Source organism: Rhopilema esculentum, chromosome 10 (assembly GCF_057945365.1).
Source record: "Rhopilema esculentum isolate cy_ngs chromosome 10, ASM5794536v1, whole genome shotgun sequence".
Classification (NCBI taxonomy): Eukaryota; Metazoa; Cnidaria; class Scyphozoa; order Rhizostomeae; family Rhizostomatidae; genus Rhopilema; species Rhopilema esculentum.
This window is the reverse complement of record NC_142824.1, coordinates 5,700,753-5,719,846: the sequence shown is the minus strand read 5'-3', so window position 1 is coordinate 5,719,846 and position 19,094 is coordinate 5,700,753. Positions and strand designations below refer to the sequence as shown.

At 35.7% G+C, this 19,094-nt stretch overlaps 1 protein-coding gene across 1 annotated transcript in view; it reads right to left on the bottom strand.

Moving 5' to 3' along the window:
* Nucleotides 1-1,643: 1,643 nt before the first annotated feature.
* Nucleotides 1,644-19,094, bottom strand: part of LOC135684845 (splicing factor 3B subunit 2) — a 28,035-nt gene continuing 10,584 nt past the window's right edge. Inside the window, exons 3-23 of the mRNA XM_065200533.2 lie at nucleotides 17,275-17,355; nucleotides 15,366-15,491; nucleotides 14,316-14,372; nucleotides 13,907-13,966; nucleotides 13,309-13,383; nucleotides 12,548-12,622; nucleotides 10,991-11,050; nucleotides 10,393-10,443; nucleotides 9,982-10,023; nucleotides 9,467-9,505; nucleotides 8,937-8,998; nucleotides 8,502-8,550; nucleotides 7,186-7,275; nucleotides 6,264-6,371; nucleotides 5,883-6,068; nucleotides 5,349-5,401; nucleotides 4,187-4,391; nucleotides 3,517-3,531; nucleotides 2,804-2,880; nucleotides 2,302-2,386; nucleotides 1,644-1,815 (exon numbers count right to left, since the gene is read on the bottom strand). Of these exons, the coding sequence (XP_065056605.2) occupies nucleotides 1,753-1,815; nucleotides 2,302-2,386; nucleotides 2,804-2,880; nucleotides 3,517-3,531; nucleotides 4,187-4,391; nucleotides 5,349-5,401; nucleotides 5,883-6,068; nucleotides 6,264-6,371; nucleotides 7,186-7,275; nucleotides 8,502-8,550; nucleotides 8,937-8,998; nucleotides 9,467-9,505; nucleotides 9,982-10,023; nucleotides 10,393-10,443; nucleotides 10,991-11,050; nucleotides 12,548-12,622; nucleotides 13,309-13,383; nucleotides 13,907-13,966; nucleotides 14,316-14,372; nucleotides 15,366-15,491; nucleotides 17,275-17,355 (1,659 nt within the window). The 3' untranslated portion in view covers nucleotides 1,644-1,752. The remainder of the gene's footprint in view (nucleotides 1,816-2,301; nucleotides 2,387-2,803; nucleotides 2,881-3,516; nucleotides 3,532-4,186; nucleotides 4,392-5,348; nucleotides 5,402-5,882; nucleotides 6,069-6,263; nucleotides 6,372-7,185; nucleotides 7,276-8,501; nucleotides 8,551-8,936; nucleotides 8,999-9,466; nucleotides 9,506-9,981; nucleotides 10,024-10,392; nucleotides 10,444-10,990; nucleotides 11,051-12,547; nucleotides 12,623-13,308; nucleotides 13,384-13,906; nucleotides 13,967-14,315; nucleotides 14,373-15,365; nucleotides 15,492-17,274; nucleotides 17,356-19,094) is intronic.

Here is a 19,094-nt window from a genome sequence, read left to right as displayed (position 1 = left end):
TATTCAAGGGCGGAAAGCTATTTCAAGGTTTTGATAGATTTGGAAATTGAAACTTTGGACTTGAATATTAATTTGTTTTTGTGTATTCATTTTTTATTCGCTTTTGGTTAAACTTCGATTTACTGCTAATACTCCGATTCTTTCTAAAGGGAAAAAAATTGAGTATCTTTCTTCAATTCTGAAATGAAGAAAAATTGGAAAAATTCGACGAGGGATATGTTAATTGATTACTGTGATTTCTTTTAAAGACAATCAACGAACATTAGTCTTGTTGTTCTGGAAAAAATCAAATCTCATTCAATTTGTATTTGAATTGACCTGTACCAAAATATATCATTGTATGGAATTTCTCCTAGCGAAGATAAGTTTCATTATGATCAGTTTTCAGTTGCCTATTTATAGGCGCGAAGGTGTCCAGCTTTATCATAGTTGATTCTTTGTAAGCATTAGCGAAAGAGTGTTTTCAACTTTTAACGTTGACAAATAATCCCATTTTACTCAGACTCTTTGAAATCAGAAGGAAGAATGTAATTCTTTGTCGGTCAACTTTTTACCCGAGTCAATTGAACATCCCCCCTCAAAAAATGATGGCGCCCCTGCCTTAAGGTTACGGTAAACGTTCTTGACACGATATTTGGCTAACGGAATCAGATTAAATGTAGAATCAACGCAACGAGATGGATTTACGATGCCAGAAGCAGTATTATCCTTATTAGTTATGACGTTTATACTATGTATCTTCCTTAATCAAATAACGAAAAGATTTTCTGTGAATTTAGATGAGTTGCATCTAAGAGCTTAACTGTAAAGGTTTCATAACGAGATTGTCATTGTGGAAAGAATTGCGGTGCAAAGCATTGTGGAGTATCTAAAAAGGTTTTCGCTCCTTTCAGTAAATAGGCGTCTCAGAACACAGGAGCAACACCTAAGTTAATAAAATTGATTAACAGCAACATTGATCTACTTTTGCCTGGAATCAAGACTCTGAATACCAAATGTGTTCCATGTCAGTTTTTGTTCTTCTAGCTTAGGTCTTAGCAGCGGCTTTTGACTGAGACCACGGGGTCGTGAAATTCTTCTACTCAAATGGTCTATCTATAAACTGCAACAACTCCAATAAACTGCAACCCTTTATATAGCCTGTAGAAAGTTCATGCCAAAGAATACGTGGCCCTTTTCGTCTGGGCCTCGACCATACTTAAGTTTCTCACCAACTCTCGTGTAAAATATTGTAATAAGATTTTGTGGACTTGTGACGAGCGTCACAATGAATAATTTTCTCATAAATAACACTGCAACAGATCGTGTTCAAAATGTCATAGATCCAGACACTTTGTAAACGGAATGTATCATTTTCGGAACTTTCGAATTAATAAATTTTGTTTCTTTCATTACAAATGCTTAATTAGGGCGTGGCCTGCAGCACGTCACACCCATATTATGTAGAATAGAATGAACTTGTTCAGTGCGCGCCACCACTGCTTTCAGACCGTTTCCTGCACGCCGCATGGAGAACCAATTAGTGAATAAGATAAAGGCAATGTGTTGCGATGTTTGTTGGTTAAAAGGATGCGATTATATTTTAGCGAGTTTTCAGTGAGTGATGAAGGCTAGCACAAGTCAACAAAAGAGTTAAACATATATGAAATCCTTAAAATTAAGCAGATTTCGTAATCAAATAATAATCTACATACAAAAAACCTTTTATTCTTTCCCACCTACATTGTTTCAATTACAAACAGCGGACAAGCATCAGAATTTGAATTCCTTGTACTTCTTTGCTGCCTTTCCACTGTCGGTTGGTTTCTTTCGTTTCTAAGAAAAGTGAGAGTATTTTTAGAGAAGCAAGCTAGAGCTGGAAAATAACGACAAAGCTCTTTTGCCAAAATACCACCAATTCAAAGTTAACGTTAGAATCTGTAGTTAAGGAAATAGGAAGCCGGTTACAAGGAGAGATGATTGTGTTGTTAGCTCTAAAATGTTTGACAATGCTTAGCTAAAAATGCGTTGCCAGGAATTTATGTGCGGAGGAAATCTAGGAGCAGGGTAGGGTAAAATAAGTATCAGGGGAAAACTAAGTGCACCAACAAGAGGTATGACAGTAGGGCCAAAAGGTTTGTAAGAATAGTTGTGAGATTATCAGAAAAATTGGTAAAAAAAACTGATATTGAAGAGCGAAGGCAGTAGGTAAAAAAAACCAAGAGAATAATGAAAAGCTAAAAAGAAGTAACAAAGAAAGAAACAAATAAAAAACAAGAGTAAACACATGGTTTATCAATAAGTGTAAAATATGGTCCATACCTTTTTAGCTGCATGTTCCGCAACCATATCACTGAGATCCTCCTTCTCTTTGATTTTCTCCCGCTCTTTTATAGTTTCGTCATATCTGTGAAAAAGGAATTTGATGTTGATTGAGAACCAAGTTTTTGAATGAATTATTACTGAAAGTCGAGGAACAAACAAAGGTTAGCAATCTACCAATGGCTATTACACCAGTATCTAATCAAACTGATCCTATCAATCTGTTCTACACCACTTACAGCAAATGTAAGCTAGTAGATGTGACAAAAAAGAATGAATTACAGCTTCAATAAGAAATACCAAATTTTGAGCCAGAATTGAAAAAAATGGCAAGTTCAAAAAATAAAAAAGAATTTGCCTCACTAATACTTAAGCAGACGCTTAACAATATGTTGAATATATGCACCTAACAACATGAATTAAAGTGACCTTTTATTCAATAGTAATACATTGATCTTACAGAAGTTTAAAAGCATGAAATTTTCAAAAGCAGATCGCTTACTTAGCCGACATTGCAGCTGGGTCGAGTTCCAGTTCGCTCGGATCCAAAGCAATTTCGACGCCTTCTCCCGGAGCAGTCTAACGCAAGAAAAGGAACTTTAGTTTTTAGCTAAAATACTGAGGCACTGAATCATGATAGACAGGCGTCCTCTGCAAGGAGTCATTTGCTTTCGATGTTATTACTGTAGTTATATGCAAAATTGTTTACAACAGACCGTTACAAAACCCATTTTAGAATAAGTACAAGGTAACTTCATGTGATCGGTTATAGGTCAACCAATAGTCTTACAGAACAAAAATCGTGACCTAGCGTATCTGATACAATCTCTTTTCATCAAGACGTCATTGAGTATACAACTTCCTTTTATGCCATTAGGTAAAGTTAGCTGACAAAATTGTCGCAAATCGTTTTCTCTACCCCTCTGTGACTACAAATTGCACATAGTTTTGATGTTTAACAGGCCATAACCCTTTATTAAACTTTTACAAGCACAGCAAAAAACAGCATCATCTATATATACATTTGAAACTATAAGGACTCGTCCTTCCCAAATGAAGCATTGAAAATTAAGGCTAGGGAATATATTTGATCAAAGGTTTCTGTTACGAGTTCGCCTGCATTCAAAAGAATCTCCAGGCTACGATGCATTACGAAACGCACACGACAGGTCAAGCTGAAATAGAAATCATTAAAACACATGTCACAATCATTACCTTTTTTCCTCCAGGCTGCAAAATAAAAAATAAATAAATTAGAGTTGGCCATCAACATTGGATAAAGCCCTCAACAGGTGCAAAAAGCATTTGACAAACAAATAAGTTAAAATATTTCAAAGGTTGTCTTTGAAATGAATAAGAGCTGGGTATCCTTAAAAATCATTCTGAAGGATTTGCACCAAAGCAGAAATATACAGCAATCTTGTTGCTTTTTGTTTCAATGGAACTATATTAATGATTTGACGTTGTCCAAATCCAAATCATTTAGGTGAATTTTTTTTAAAAAATAAAGGAAAATTCAAAATTATCTGTAACTCGGCAAACACATAGATAATGCTGCTTACTGCTGTTGAAAATGCATTACCAAAATTATTACTGCTATAGAAAATGCTATTAAAACCGGCCTCCATCCAAATTCAAATTGATAGCATATGTACAAGGCGACTAAAAGATGTAACCAATACTAAAAGATATGGTTGAGAATCACAACATCCCAGGGGCAGATCTTCTAAGCCTAATGACATAAATGGGGGTATAAAATTCTGTGCAGTAGGGCCTACCATTATCTTGCGACAAATAGCAAAAAGGCAGCCTTCTAAAATGAAAATTTAAAACTTTCCCACAGCTACGCAGGAACCTAAAAAACAAAATTACTACTGCATTTTACCAGATTTAAATCGTAAACATGAGCGGATCCCATCATTGCAGCACCAACATTTGCTTTCTTCTCGTGCAAAACTGTAAACAGGGACGGTGTTTCACTGCCTGCTTCCATTAGATCTTCGATTTCTTTTCGCTTTCTTAGTTCGATTATATCTGGCGTTTCTAGGCCAGCCGGTATCGATGATATGCCACTCGGTGTAATAAGACCACTAGAAGAAAGTGAAAATCAAATTCAATATCTTGATAAAGGACATGAAATATTAGACACCAGAGATGCCTAGAATACTTATGAAGATGGAAGTACAGGTCTTGAAAATAAAATGGAAAAGCTTGTAAATGACTTTCAGACACTTTCAGGTTTTAGAGGACAAAATATCAGGAAACTGTTCTGTCTTTCAGCTGTTGTAAGAATTTTCAAAGAAGTCTACAATTAAGGCGAGGAAAGGAAAAGCATCCAAATTTTCTAAATTTCATATCAGTTGAGCCCAAATGTTACATTTTGGCATTTTAACATGCTTGCATTGCTCTTTTTCCCCGATGAAAGTATGTTTATAACAATAAGGGGATTACACTAGAACCTATCATTTCAAAGTCACATAAGAGCTTATAGAAAAAAAAATCTTTCAGAAAGGCATATCCAACATGACAATTATCAAATATAGTTCAGCTAAGTCTCTGTTGGCAACCAAAAACCAACATTGTCGACGTTAACTGACCATGTTGATTTTCCTCTCCACAATGACACGCAAAGCTAGCAAAGAGAGCTGTGAGTGTGGTAAAGAGAGGAGAAGAGTAACAAAAAACAATTCCTCTCCTAAATAGAACAAAGAAGCTCATATAGGGCTTAAGAACAGCAACAATTTTTCGATCTCTTTATTGGAGAATTGATATCTAATTACTATTGCAGCGCTAGCATTGATAATTCTTTAAAGGTTTTGAAACAATTCCTTCCAAAAAATTGGTAAGGGCAATCTTCAGGCAATGGGCCGTTGCAGAAAAGTAATAGCTTCTGGCAAAATAACAGAGATCAGTCCTCCACTTCTTGTCCAGGGAAATATTAGTTAAAGAGCCTTCTGTTACAACTAAAAAAGACCAATATTCCTTTAATATCATCTGCAAACATTGATGCAATCAACATTATGAATGTACCACAATACGATACATACGCATCTCCTGGTGTTATTAGACCAGTATGGTCCTCTTCTTCCTCATCTTCCTCCTAAAAACAGCAAAATCATATCAACGAAAGTTCCTGCACCTCTAGTTTACAATTCGGCCCCAGACTGTAATTATAAATGCGATGTTGAAACCGCGAGGATGTGAACGCCAACCAAGTTAACGAATCTATCTTATGGCATTAAATGCAATGTCTGTCATCAAGATCTCATTTAAGGTGTATACACAGAATGGATGAGAATCATTTTGGACCATATATGTCTGCTTCCTAATAGGTTTTGACTCAAAATAAGCAAGGTCACAATGAAAAGGGGACTGAATAATGCTTAAATCTTCTAACGAGGTGAATCATACTTCACATTGTTTTGGAGATATGTTGACATATTTTTTTGCAACCAAGAACTCTACCAAGCATGGTTGAATTTCTTTCTTCACGGTTTTTCTTCATGCGTATTATAACATATACATATAAAATAAATCACAAAAAAACTCAATTCAATTAAACAAATAACAGAGGAACAAACCTCAGATTCTTCCGACTCCTCGTCCGATTCAAGTTCACCCCAAGGTGTCCGGTCTATTTCATCATCGTCGACAACAATTGGGACTTCTTGGGGCTGCGTTCCAAATACGTCACCATATAGCGGTTTACCGTGCTCATCGACAGGAGGTTTGCCCCATCCACCAGCGTGGTAACCAAACGAGGCTCCCTAAAACATGCAGTGGAAAATGTTTCATTGGGTTCCGTGAAAACAAAATAAATTAACTTTTTCAAACATTTGAATATGAAAAAGTTGTTTTTCATGGCTACATTATATTTCCGTACTATCTTCAGTATAACAATCAACTATGAGCCTTTCCTCTAACATAAAACATAAAACAAAGAAAATATAAAGTGACCATACCTCCGGGATTGCAGCATTGAGGCCAGGAATCTTCAAGTTTGGGTATGACGGCGGGGGTCCATAACGCTGCATGGCAATCAGCCACGGCGGTGGTATCAAATGCTTTCCCTGAATCATAAAAATTCGATCAACTCAGATCAATGGAAGTAAATTTACAATTAAAAGAAAATGAAGATTTAAATGCAAAGCTGATTTTCCCCTCGAATTCTCTTTATATACACAACAAATAGCTTGACAAGAACCAGGAAACACTCCCTCTATAAAAAGTAGTATGAATCCAAAAAGTTTCATTGCACAACCGAAGACTAATGATTGAAAAAATCCTCCTCAATCTTTCGTGTTGATAAATAAAAGCGGCCTAAATATTAGAAGAACAGGAATTCAGGACGATCTTGGCAAACAATATTTAATCTTAGCAAACAATATCATGAAGCAGCTGTAAAATGCAACGGTGGCAGCGCTGCACACTTGAGAATGAAGGAGCTGTTGAAGGAATTCACGAGTTTAATCAACTCAGAGGTAATAATATGCATAGCTAACCAACCTAATACAGCAGTGCTCTTTTATACGTTTATTGTAATAAACGTATCTACTGTAGAAACTTTTCTAGAAGTTTCTAGAAAAGTATCGTTTCAGAAGGTCCGAGAAAGCGGAAGAAACTATTTTGCAAAAAATTGTATTGGACTAGTACTACGAATATACTAGAATGATCTGAGAGAAAAAGTCAGAATGTCCCACAATATTTCGACAGTCAGGTAAGACTGTATATTTCCAACAAGAACTTAGTATCACCTTTCTTTGGGGGAGGGGGGGGGTTTGGAGGGATATACAGTTTTAAGTAAAATTGAAGGTTTCCTTCCCACTGCTCACGGCATCACGTAGCTTATTATTGCGTCATTAAAATCGACTGATTTGCACGTACCGGTCCAACGGGCATTCCGAGGGCGGTTCTTAATTCATCGGATAAATCTCCTGGTTTCTTTTCCTTCAGCTTCGTTTCAAATTCTTTTCCCTGTGAAACAGGCAAAGTAAAATCAGACTGGAATTATATTATACAAAGGTTTGTTATCGATAATAATATTTTTACTGATATTTTGGGATGGGCTTACTTTGATATCTAAAAATTCATAAGTGAACGAAACTATGCGCGGTTAGGCCAATCTAAAACAATTCTACAAAACAGCCCAATAACCTGGATTAAAAAAATTCAAAAGTATTGACAATTCAAGAGTAGCTAATATAGGAAACTCAATGATTTTAAAATCATTCATTTAAAATTATTTCTTATTGATAACCAGTACTTGAACAATTTTTTATTAATTTACAGATAAAAAGATTCGAGCAAACGTCAATGCAAACTTCAATAATGTAAGAAGAAACCTGCATGCATGATTAAGTTGGTTAAAAGGACAAACGATTTTTATTTATTTGATCAAGCAAGCTTCCATTTTCACGCGATCGATTTCCATATAAAGAGTCGCTGACCCTACGCTCAGTTCCTACCGAATATTCTGATAGATATAAAGAAAGGTCCTCTTGCCCACTGTCTCTAAACAGGCCCCATGCGAGCAGCCACTCTCTAAGTGACCTTTCCTTCGACAAATAAGCCTTTTTCCAAGCTCGACTTGACACACTACTTGAATACACATCAAGATTTGCCATTCTGGTAAACAACGTCCTTTTTAATCAACTGCTTGATCTTGCTACACTCAGAAGATATCGTGACTGCTAGCTACGTTTGTCTACCATAAATTAAGACCACCAGAATGAAGTCCTACAGGTTTTATAAAACCTTTGATTAATTCCCTCGCTGATTTCCTTTAAATGCCTCAGCTCTTTGTCCAGAGTTGACATTCCGTAGTGAACTTTGTCTTGGAGTCTTTGAATCTATTCCTCAATTCAGCATTATTATAGCTTCTTCGTGTTTAGTAAAGGCTTTAGTACCATGTCTTATCATTAAGACCTTTCAAGGTAACACAGAAAGATTTCTCGCTTCTCCAATTGGCATCAAACTGACGTAATAAACTCATATTCCGAAATATATTTATAACCATTGGAAACGAATCGTTTTGTCGAGGGATAATGCAACGTGTAAATTTGAAAGGATGTGAAGGCAAAAATAAGGTGGAGATTATCCGATCAAGGGCCTTATAACATTACACTCGGGTGTTCTAGAAATGGAATGAAATAAACTCACTTGATTAACGTCTTTGAAGAAGAAGAAAACAAAAAGCTTACCTCATAATAAAGATCGCCATGCATTGTCATCTTTGGTTTCGTTTGGTATCTAAACAAAGTGTATAAGTATCTTAACGTATTCGTAAAACATATAATAACAGCCTAAATTGAGAGTTTTCGGGTAACAAAATATTTTAATTTAAAGAAGTTCTTTCAAAAATCTTGCTTGGTAGCGAATAAAAGCGCAATTCTTGTCAAAATTTTGAAGCTCCAAGTAAAGTTGTAGAAACGATGATTATACAATCTATTGGCGAGTAAAAGAATCAAGCTACTGTGAAATATAAGAAAAGGAATAAAATCTGAATAGTTGCTGAAAACATCTAAAACACATAGGGAATACAAACACAAAAGGAATCATGTGCTGGATTAGAAAACGGTAACAAAGAGAGGGTTCACAAAATATATTAAACAGGTGTTCTAGAGATTCGAACTTACTTGAAGAAAGCATCATGCAACTTCTGATAATCAATATCAACTTTTCCAAGCTTTGGTCTGACCTTGAATACAACAATTGTAATAATCATATACCAAGCATGTTAACAAAAACTTCACACAAGATCACATTAACCAGATCCCAGATCTTTGTGCCCAGATCGAGACCAGCGCTCCATCCACTGTGCTTTAGGCGATTATGAATAAGGAGGCAGAAAATTACAAAATTTCAAGGCCCTATTTATGTTTTTTAAAAAAGTAAACGGCTGGTTTTAAGGAACTTGATTTGATAATGTCACAAGTGTGAAAGTTACATCATTGGAGATCTGTCACTTTATACTGCTAGGGACAAGGGGTTGCTGCTCTTGTAGTAAGTGGGTTTATGACCAACAACTAAACGAAAATTAGTTGGATTTCACATCTAAGAAAACTTATTCTGGTATAATAGCCAAAAGCGCGCAATGCGAAATCAGTCGCTACCCCCATTTCTCTATGCGATTAAAAATTAGTTCTTTTTCAAAATAGAACCATACCTTGGCTCTCTGTTTGGCTTTCATATTTTTTGCATCTTCCTATAAATAAAAATAAAGCTTTTAGCACGTGAAAGAAATTTGAGGTACAAATTAAACCAAGATGAAAATATAAGGTAGGCGATCTCATTATAAACGACATGACATAATCAGTTTTACATTTGCGAGAGGTTAATCGCACCTGTGAATCATAAAGATACAATAACAAATAACATGCATCCCTTATTATTTGGGTTTAACTAAGAACTGATTGTTTAAGTAAAAGAAAAAGTTTTAAAGTACAAAAAGAGTCGGCCAATCACAGATAAGTAAAACTTAATTGATTCAACAACCGGAAGATATGTATCATAAGATGCTACGAAGAAATTTTATAAAATCAGTTTAACTTGCTGCAAGATTAATAAGGAACATTTCGATTTGTATATGAAGTAATGAGCAATTTGGAAGATAGCGCTTCTCTCTAATGCATGAAAAACATTGCGTCTTCGTTTAAGGCAGAAAAGGCTAATAAGACCAACCTTTTCCTGCATCGCAGCTCTCATTTCCATAATGCCCGTGTTCTGCAAAAAAAGAGGCAGTTAAGGGTTCTGAATAGAGTCTTCATCAAAAGCTTTCAATTTTAAGGACAAGGAATTTTCAAAGGTTTGTCTAATGTCAAAAGATTTTTATACTCGTTGGTTTAACAAAATACTGGGCGAAATCAAAATTAGTATTAGCGCCAGTAAAACTAACAACATTAGTGTGTTAAATGTCTTCCAGCTTGGTGTACGTTAAGGAAACTCCAAGGATTAACATATTTGAAGTGCATATTTTACTGTTTTCACTTTCAAACTTTAGAAAAAATTGTGATATTTCAAACACCAATAACCAATGTTTAATGGGTCATAAGTTTGGTACTACAAATATCTTTGCAACATGTAATCACTTACCTTGATAAACTCTGGTAGTTCAAATGGAGGCTTAACAAAACCTCTTTTTCCCTGCAACAAGACACAAAGTATGAAAGATTGTTTTCCAAAAGACTGAATCCAAATAAACGAAAAACAAAGACGATAAAATTTTGTTGCAAAGACGATAAATAAACAGTTTCATCTGAGGTAAAAAAAAAGGATCTGAAAGAATCGATTCGTAGCCATAGACGAGACCCCTTTACCACGCCATAACAGCTCATAGCATTAAGTGCAATACCTCGTCTTTAAGAATTCAATTCTATGCAGTGTTTTCAGGCAAAAAATTGACTAAATTAAGGTAATCCAGGCTTATAAAAAGAAATAAGATACGACTTACACAAACAAAGTCAACATAAATGAGCTAGGCAAGATCAAAATCGAAGGAGATTCAGGAGAGAGGCAAGGAAACGGCACAACAAAATAAACTTTTGAAAAGTAGTCAAAATTCTGCTTTCCTAAATAACATCAGACCCGCCATAAACATGTTAGTATTGACCCGAAAGGAGGTCACTGAGCGATGTATCACACAAAATGAAAATAGTATGAAAAAATAATTCTTATTTAGAGGAAGTCCTACCTGAAGGTATTTTCTCTTAAAGCACCAGTGCCGTGGAACTGGGACAGTGTTCCTGTATGCCTGCAAAACAAACAATGGTCGAAATTTTCATTCAATAATGAAAGTTGCTTTCTCACATATTATGTGGAAACCAAAAAAAATATACACAAGACACTATGCCTGTTAAAAAATATTACAATTATTTCACAGTTGTCCCAGAGCAAAAGAAACAAATCATTGGGGACATTACAACGTTAACAAGCCTCTCGCAATTATTACTGAAACTTCCAAAATTATGGCAATCCTTACTACCAAATGATAACACTGTTTATTAATTAATACGAATTGAATAATTAATGCGATATTAATTGATAACTCATTTGAGGCCCTTGACTTACTCATGTTAAAATACTTCAGCGTTCAATTATACTTGCACAAATTCGCAGCGCGTTCAAAAGCAAATGCAATTAGATATTAATAAGTACAGTTTTTATTTATGGCCTAAGAGAAAGCATAGTGGTAGCTTACTTTGGTCTGCTGTAAAAATTGTCAAAAAACTAAATTTCAATTTTGATAATTGTTTCAAACTTATTCTGTCCTCAGCTATTTCATTTCTGGTCCCTAAATGGTATCGATTATATATAGATCTTTCTCAAATGACTTGATGTCATTTGATTGGTATCACTTTTCACACCTCTAAATGAATGTTATTAAAACGTAAGAGCCCCTCCCTTGGCTAAAGTTGATCTAGCCACGTATAGAGAGTTTGGAGAAAACTAAAAATTTCCTAAAATTCCTTATTAACAGCGGAATTCTCACAAACAGATCAGAAGCAAAACCTTTAACATAATTCTGCTGTGGGTCAAGGTTCAGGCATTGTGTGGGCAACTGAACGTCCGCGTCCGTCCAGGTCCAAGGAGTACAGTTATACCTTACTTTGATAACAATACTTTGATAACAATACTTTGATTCTCTCATACGATATTACAGTTACTATATGTTCTGTTGAATCAGACTAGCGATATTCCATCATTAAGAATAGCTCATCAATAACAGTGTGCTTCAAAGTTGCTTTCTCTTAGCCTTTCAGAGCTAATACAATGACAAATTGGTCTGCCTCTTCACACGTATAGAGAGTTTGGAGAAAACTAAAAATTATGAGTGTGGTAAAAAGAGGATCAACGACATCAGCTGTAACTGATACACTGCAATGACAATTTTAATAGCTAGTGCATGATCCTAAGATCGAAGCCGTGAGTTGCAAAATAGATGGTTGAATAGCCCTTGAAATAATTAGACTGAGAAAACGATTACAGATTCTTACCAAACGTTTGTAACTAATAAAGGCCTATACAATAAAACTCAACCTTATCTAACATCAAAACGTTTATATCTTTCTTTCTGAATTCTCATTTTTATGATTCAACATGATTAAAACTCCCTGGAACTTTATGCTCAATAAACCCTATCCTGACAATAGAAGCTACTTTCAGCAAGAAAACGTAGCTTAGATTTTGTCGTCTATCGCTTTTCTATTTTGTTGTATACTTGCTTTAAATCTAAAATCTGAAAACCAACCTTGAGGTAAACAAGAAGGCGGGGATCTTTGGCGTTGACGTCATGCATTTCGACAACATCAGGACGGTGGACTAGCTGTTGGATTAAATTCAGACCAAAATTAAAAATTCTAATAAAGATAACCGAATAGGAACGACAAAAACTTTGAAGAACAAGAATCAAACACCAAAACAACATTAACAAGTAAAGTGTCTGCAATGTTGCCAAAGAGAAAGAAAAGATGCTTTAATCACAAAATTCCCCCCCCCCCCCCTGCTTATGTTTTATGAAGCAAATCCTATTATAAGTAATTGAACGAGGTTTTTGTATTCCCTTTATAACTTGCAATAATAAGGTTGTAGCCACGTTACAGCTAGCGTACTTTTGTACAACAAGTTCAAGCTTTGGTTTGTAGTGAATGGATACATACTTGCTGAATGACTCCCCTAATTTTACTTGGTGGGTATAGGAATCATCATAATTATAATCTTAAGATAGTATGATCCAAAAACCAAAGGTGTCCTATTGACCTATGTAAATAGCAATTGCCAACCATCAAACGATTAGCAAACTTACATAAACAAATGAAAAAACTTAGATATATACAAATACTAGTAACTTGATCGATACAAAAAACAAGAAGAATCAAGTACAGAGAATGGTAGAAGTCCATGAATTCTGGTGAGGGGTGCTGAAAAATACCCGAGCGGCACCCGAGCGGCACCCGAGCGGCACCCGAGCGGCACCCGAGCGAAATGATGAGCTAAACATGATAAACTGACCTGCTTTAGTTGAGCAACTGTTAACCTGCTCTCCCTTTTAAGCTTCTTCTTCGATTTCTTTGGCTCATCATCACCCTTAAAGAAATAACGTGGTCGTGTAAATAGAATCCACATCAAAAGGAATGCAGAAGTTCTACACATATTCAAGCAGGTTGAACAGGGCAAACTCTGTGTTTACTTTTTCTTGTAATATATTCCGATAACATATCAACTGAATCAAGGATCAAAGACTTACGGCCCATGGGACAGCAAAGTTTAGTGTTAATGCAGCACGCGCATTTTACAAATTATAATATTCGTATCCATATTACGTCATTGATCATGCTAGTTTCTAGAGGCCCGGGCACACTAGCAAGTTAAACATTGATATGTGTATGCAGTCTACAAGCACAGCCTTGCGATACAAGATTCGGGTTGCACCGAGTTGATTTTATTTAAACGAATTCTTTAATTCCTTTTTTAGAACATTTATGCGGCCCAGCCCAACCCAGATCCATCTTCCAGCGGCCTAACGCAGACTCATCTTCCAGCGGCCTTCAAATAATTTGAGCCTGAGACCCAAAATACGGTCCAGAAAAAACTTTCAGATGTATCTTACCCTTTCAATTTCATCTTCTTCCAAAATTGGGTCCTTTTCTTCAATCCTCTTTACCGGTGCCTTCAAGTTTAAGTGTTAAACATGTTAGTATTTTGTTTCTATTGCTGCGACTATTAATGTGATTGATGATTAAAAACTTGAAATAGAAGGTGTACATGTAAAGATATAAGACAGGACAAAATTGAGGCAAGCTTCATCGGATTTTAAGAGACAATCAGATCACACATTAAAAATTGGGCTTTTAGCCTTCTGATGTGATGGATAGATAGATTCCTAATATTATAATGGGTATATTTCAAATTAGAAGGACAGCCCTGGCCACTAGCAGCGCAGGACTTTCGAAAGCAAAAATACTTGCAATCACAAAAAGGAGGTACATGGATAAGAGAATTAGAAGAAAGATAATTACCGCTTCTTCCTTCTTTATTTCTTGTTTGATATCTTTGGCTGAGACCGTGTCTGCAAGCTAGAATACAAAGAACGGGTACAAACATGAAGATCATTCCAGCTGAAGAATAATTACAAGTAAATAAGAAAAGAAATTGATCACCAAGGAAGTAAAACTGAATAAAATCAACTTTCAGTATTCTGATAAACCCAGAATCATAAAAGGAAACACTTGAGACACAAAATAATTAACGACCAATTGACCAATCATTTAGGTTTGGAGCTTTTATTAGGACCAATTGACCAATCAGAAACCGTTAGCCTTTCGCATAGTTGAAAGGTCAGTGAAACATATTTTTTCGGATGTACCAAGATCTTTTTAATCTAGACAGATTCGGAAACGGTGTAAAGAAAATATGACCCTTCTTGCCCAATGATTTCAAAAGTTTATCACAATCCGTGCTGGAACATTCTGTATTTTTTGAGCAAATGTTGACCCAAGGTCGAACGTTGACTTTCGATGAGGATAATCTGAGATGTGGCTGTGCTCTTCAAGAGAACATTTCCAAAACATCTGACCGTATGAACATGCTGTTGAAATTCATCTCAACTTGGTTAAGCATTATCTTTTAAGATAAATGGGAGCATGACATTGGCTTATTTCATTTTCACATTTTGTTTTTGCCAGTAATTCATGCTATTTTGACATCTGACGAAAAACTGCAATGAAATCAAAAGGGAGGGCTTTAAAGTTTTCTCACTATGGCTTGTACATTCAGGGTCTTGCCGAAAACCCGGATGTCAAATGCACCAACCAATCAGGACATAAAATCCGACATATTGTTAAAAGAAACAAAAAGTAAAACACGACAACGGGATGAACATTATGATACGAAAAGTTTTCTTCATATCTTCCCTACAGCGTTTGTTTGTCCCACGCATCCATCGTTACACATGTCCTCTTTTCAGCGTTCATGAAAAATTGCAACTAGAAATTCATTGCAGAAAAATGACACCTGTGCCATTAGCTAAGATTCATGCTATGAGGCCTACACTTTTAAAATATTCTAACCTTGAAGGCTTCAAAAATCTTTGCAAATGCGGCATAGTTTGGATCACCAACTGGAATCTGGACGTTCTCTGGGACGTATTCAATTTCTGGTCCATCGTCTACCATCACTGGTCTCTCAGACGCCCCCTAAGATGAAATAAATAAATCAAAGATACCTTGTTCCAAAGGAGTGACAAGTTGAACTATTCTAAATCTAAAACACTGTCAGTTCGCCTTCTAACAAAGCTCTATCCTCTTGAAATTAGAAGATACCATAAAACCCCCGAATTAGCCCAATGGCTTTATGGACACATTATCAGGGGGTGGGGAATTATTTTAAGAGTGTACGGGGCTTGTAAAAACTAAATATATCTAAATCTAAAAATAGCCATACAAATAGCTCATTTTTAAAGCTTAAAATTGACTACTTGAATCATATCTTTTAATCGGTCGTTATGGCAGAGCGGTAGAGTATAATAGTTTATTTTAAATATTCATCCCCCTTCTTATTTACCATACCCAATTAATATCATATGGTTAATAACCGTGACAGACGTGTCATGTGTTTACTTCTAAGTACGTGATCGGTCCAATTACATTATTCAGGAGGGGGGGGGGGCTTATTAGCAGTGGCGAAGCCGTGCCAGGCGTTCCCCGGCACGACCATAAATTTCAAAAGATAAGGTTTTCCGATAGTGCTTATAATAGTTTTTATTCTGCGTAGAAGAGAGGAATTGATCACGTTTATTTTGCAAAAATGGCTTTAAAATATTGCCAAGCATTGTGTACAGTTTATTTATTATTATCACTTCAGGCTTTACCTTAAATCAAGAAACTATTCTAGTGGTGAATTCCTTGGATGGGTTAACTTAACATTAGAGGCTACCCAATGTTATTCAACAAAACTGTCAAAACAGCAGGACACAAAGTTATTTATAAAGTTCATACTTTCTGGCACTCACTGTTAAGTGCTTTTTACCTGTGGCTAAATAAATTTCAATAGCGTGGTATTACTGAAAAAATTTGTCAAGCAGTTAAATCCTTTATGCATGTCTCAAACTTCTAAACCAATTTTCTTTCAATGCCAATTTTTACAAAATTCTTTGAATGAAATTCCCATTTTTATGTGTACGAAACAAATTTTGCTTGAATTCAATATACATTTTAAATTTGATTTTATAGGTGTATATGGTTTCTACTGTTAAAATAAACATTTTTATCTTAGAAACATAATATAATAAATCTTAGAAACATGTTTATGTGAATTAATTATTTTATCTAGTGCGTTAATATCTGGCTTAATAATGCCAAAAATAAAAAAGGTGCCTTGATCCCCAAACTCAATTTGGAAAGGCAATTAATTTTGAGTATAAGCAAGGTGCAAAGGAGACAAAGAAACAATTCCTATAAATTCCATTTCAATTCAATTGAATTTTGACAGATAAATATTGCAGTCTCATGCAACTACTGTCTGTGTTTTTTAAATCACTGATGCGGAGGTGCATTTTAACTGCGCAGTGGGCAATGGGCACGACCGTCAGTTGGAGTCCGGCTTTGCCACTGCTTATTAGCATTATACGCTTCTCACGTGTGAGCTAAATCGAGCGAGGCTTATGTGAAGAAGGAGGGGCTATTCCAGAATTTGCGGCAATCTCACTTATATAGTGTTGTCAAGCTGAAATAAATTGCAGAAAGTCAGAACTCTGTTTGGTTTTACGAAATATTGAGAGTGCATACCCAATATTGTACTCATATTTACATACTCAATATAAACATACTCACATTGAGAGTACTTATATCAAGATAAAATATATTCATGTGGCTTTTAATTTTAGGATGGAACATGAAAAATTCTTCTCCTTTGGATAAAGCCCTCTACCGACTGGCCAGAACAAGCCTCTGTAGATTGCATATGAATCATATCAAATACCTTTGTTTCTTGTTGAGTTCTAGTCTTCTTTTTCTTTTTCTTTTTCTTCTTTTTCTTTTTATCATCGGATTCTTTCGCTTCCTGTGAATTTCAACATAATCTCGTTTTAATTTTAATTCAAGGCAAAATTGTTGAAATACAAGAAAAGAAATCAAGTAGCTTCGCTCTATTTCAAAAAATGAACTTGCATTTAAAGGCAGAAACTGGATAGAAAATTTAGAAACATGCATATAAGAAAATTTAGGCCCTTTTAGGAAATTTAGAGTATCATGAAGATGTTTTTGCAGAAGTTTATACGTGAAATAACCTGGGTTGACAAAGCAAGCTTAAAAACACATATTCTAACGTGACCTAACTTGCATTGGTGAAAGGGAAATTATGACTCATCGTCCTTTCTTCCAATCTATACGATCAGTTTTTTCTTCTTTAGGTGAAAACGGACGTAAAAAAGGACCGTGTATTTCAGGCTTAAGTAAGGGGAAAAGATGAACTTTCTTTGTCCCACAATGTCATGCGTCTATGCTTTACACAATGCAATGCAAACATAGCAATGTGTGAATACAACAAACAGAACACCAGCAAAATGCGATTACAACTGAACAGAATAGAGAAAACTGGTTAATTCCTTCGCGGGCAGTGGCGGATCCAGACTACCGCCATTACCGCTCGAGCTGTAGTCAGATTATTCAAAAAATTATAGAAACAAGGATCATTTTCATGTTTATCCTACTACTTTAATTAAACCATAGTTAAAAATTGAAAATATTTGATCGCGCTGCAAACCAAGCATTCCTTCCTAGAAACATGCCTGAAATTTCCACAAAGACAGAAATACTTTTTAATCCCTATCACATGTTTGCAAATAAAAGGCTAGCATGGGGGGATGATGAAATCATGGCATGCTAGCTAGGGGGTTGAGTCGGCGGTGTAGAGCGGATTCGAGCTGCACTGAGCGGTAGTCAGCCTGCCTAAACCAATCAAATCATCAGAAATCACAGCCAACCTGGGGGGATGCATACAAATTTTGTTGACAACAAATGAACAACCGAATTGACTACCGCTCAGATGGGGGGTTGAGTTATACTGCCGCTCAACACGGCTCAAACGTTACAGAAAGAAGGGGGGGGATGCCTACATATTCTGCAAGTGGGCAAACTGTAACCTCAAAGACGATATGGATTTTGTACAATACACAAATATTGGTAGGAATATATTTTATAAGAATATTTAGACTCAAATATTCTAAAATTAAAGAAGGTATCAGGATTAAAAGTCAGGCCCACAAAGTGCGCCAAAAGTATGATTCTTTGTTTAACAAAAGTTGCTCTCTATAATTGCAAATCTTGTCTGGCTTTTTAAACTTATAATTTCCAACAGGTCTGATTTTCATAAGTAATGCAGGCACGTAAATACTAGGGGGGGTGTGGGGGGTGTGGCCTGGGATTGCACATGAATAAACGATGTTAATAATTCATAAATAGTCATAATAGTCCGAACAAATAAACAAAGACTGACTTCATTAAACCACAAGCAATTAGTTTTTAGTTATCGGTCCATTTAGAAAATATAATTACAAAAGATATGTGTAAACGTTCCAAGTCAATTAACCAACTGGCAAATACAAAAGATATTACCAGCAAAAAACGCTTTTACGAAACAAAAGAAAGTTTAAGAATAAAGAAAACACGACCTTGATTGATAACACGCATATTAATTACGTAAGTAAAGCGCGGGAACTCCCTGCACTCCGCGATATCTCTTCACTTAACTCAACCAAAAACAATTCGTTGGTTGACGGTGTTGGTCCAGATCGCCTTGGC